Genomic DNA, 264 nt, shown 5'->3' on the forward strand with positions numbered 1-264 from the left:
CCCCCCCCCGCCCTTGTCCTCTTCCCTGCCCCATCTCAGCATCCTGGTGGGAAATCCCTTCAACTGCTCCTGCGGCCTCCGCTGGCTGCAGCTCTGGCAGAACGGGAGCCGGGCCGAGCTGGGGAACCAGTCGCTGGGCTGCTGGGAGGGCAGCGTGCTGGTCCCCCTGGGCAGCCAGCCCCTCCGCGCCTGCGGTACGTGGCAGGGGACCCCGCCGGGTTTGGGTGCTGGGTTTGTCGTCCCCCCCCCCCCTCCTGCCCTGCT

General features: G+C 72.0%; 1 protein-coding gene across 1 annotated transcript in view; it reads left to right on the forward strand.

Moving 5' to 3' along the window:
* The window catches only part of LOC103899693 (high affinity nerve growth factor receptor), a gene marked incomplete at its 3' end in the record, with an annotated part of 13,057 nt that overhangs the window by 6,844 nt on the left and 5,949 nt on the right, over window positions 1-264 (forward strand). Inside the window, exon 10 of the mRNA XM_009280205.2 lies at window positions 40-235. Within this exon, the coding sequence (XP_009278480.2) occupies window positions 40-235 (196 nt within the window). The remainder of the gene's footprint in view (window positions 1-39; window positions 236-264) is intronic.

The sequence above is a fragment of the Aptenodytes forsteri genome, unplaced genomic scaffold (genome assembly GCF_000699145.1).
Source record: "Aptenodytes forsteri isolate BGI_AS27 unplaced genomic scaffold, ASM69914v1 Scaffold332, whole genome shotgun sequence".
Classification (NCBI taxonomy): Eukaryota; Metazoa; Chordata; class Aves; order Sphenisciformes; family Spheniscidae; genus Aptenodytes; species Aptenodytes forsteri.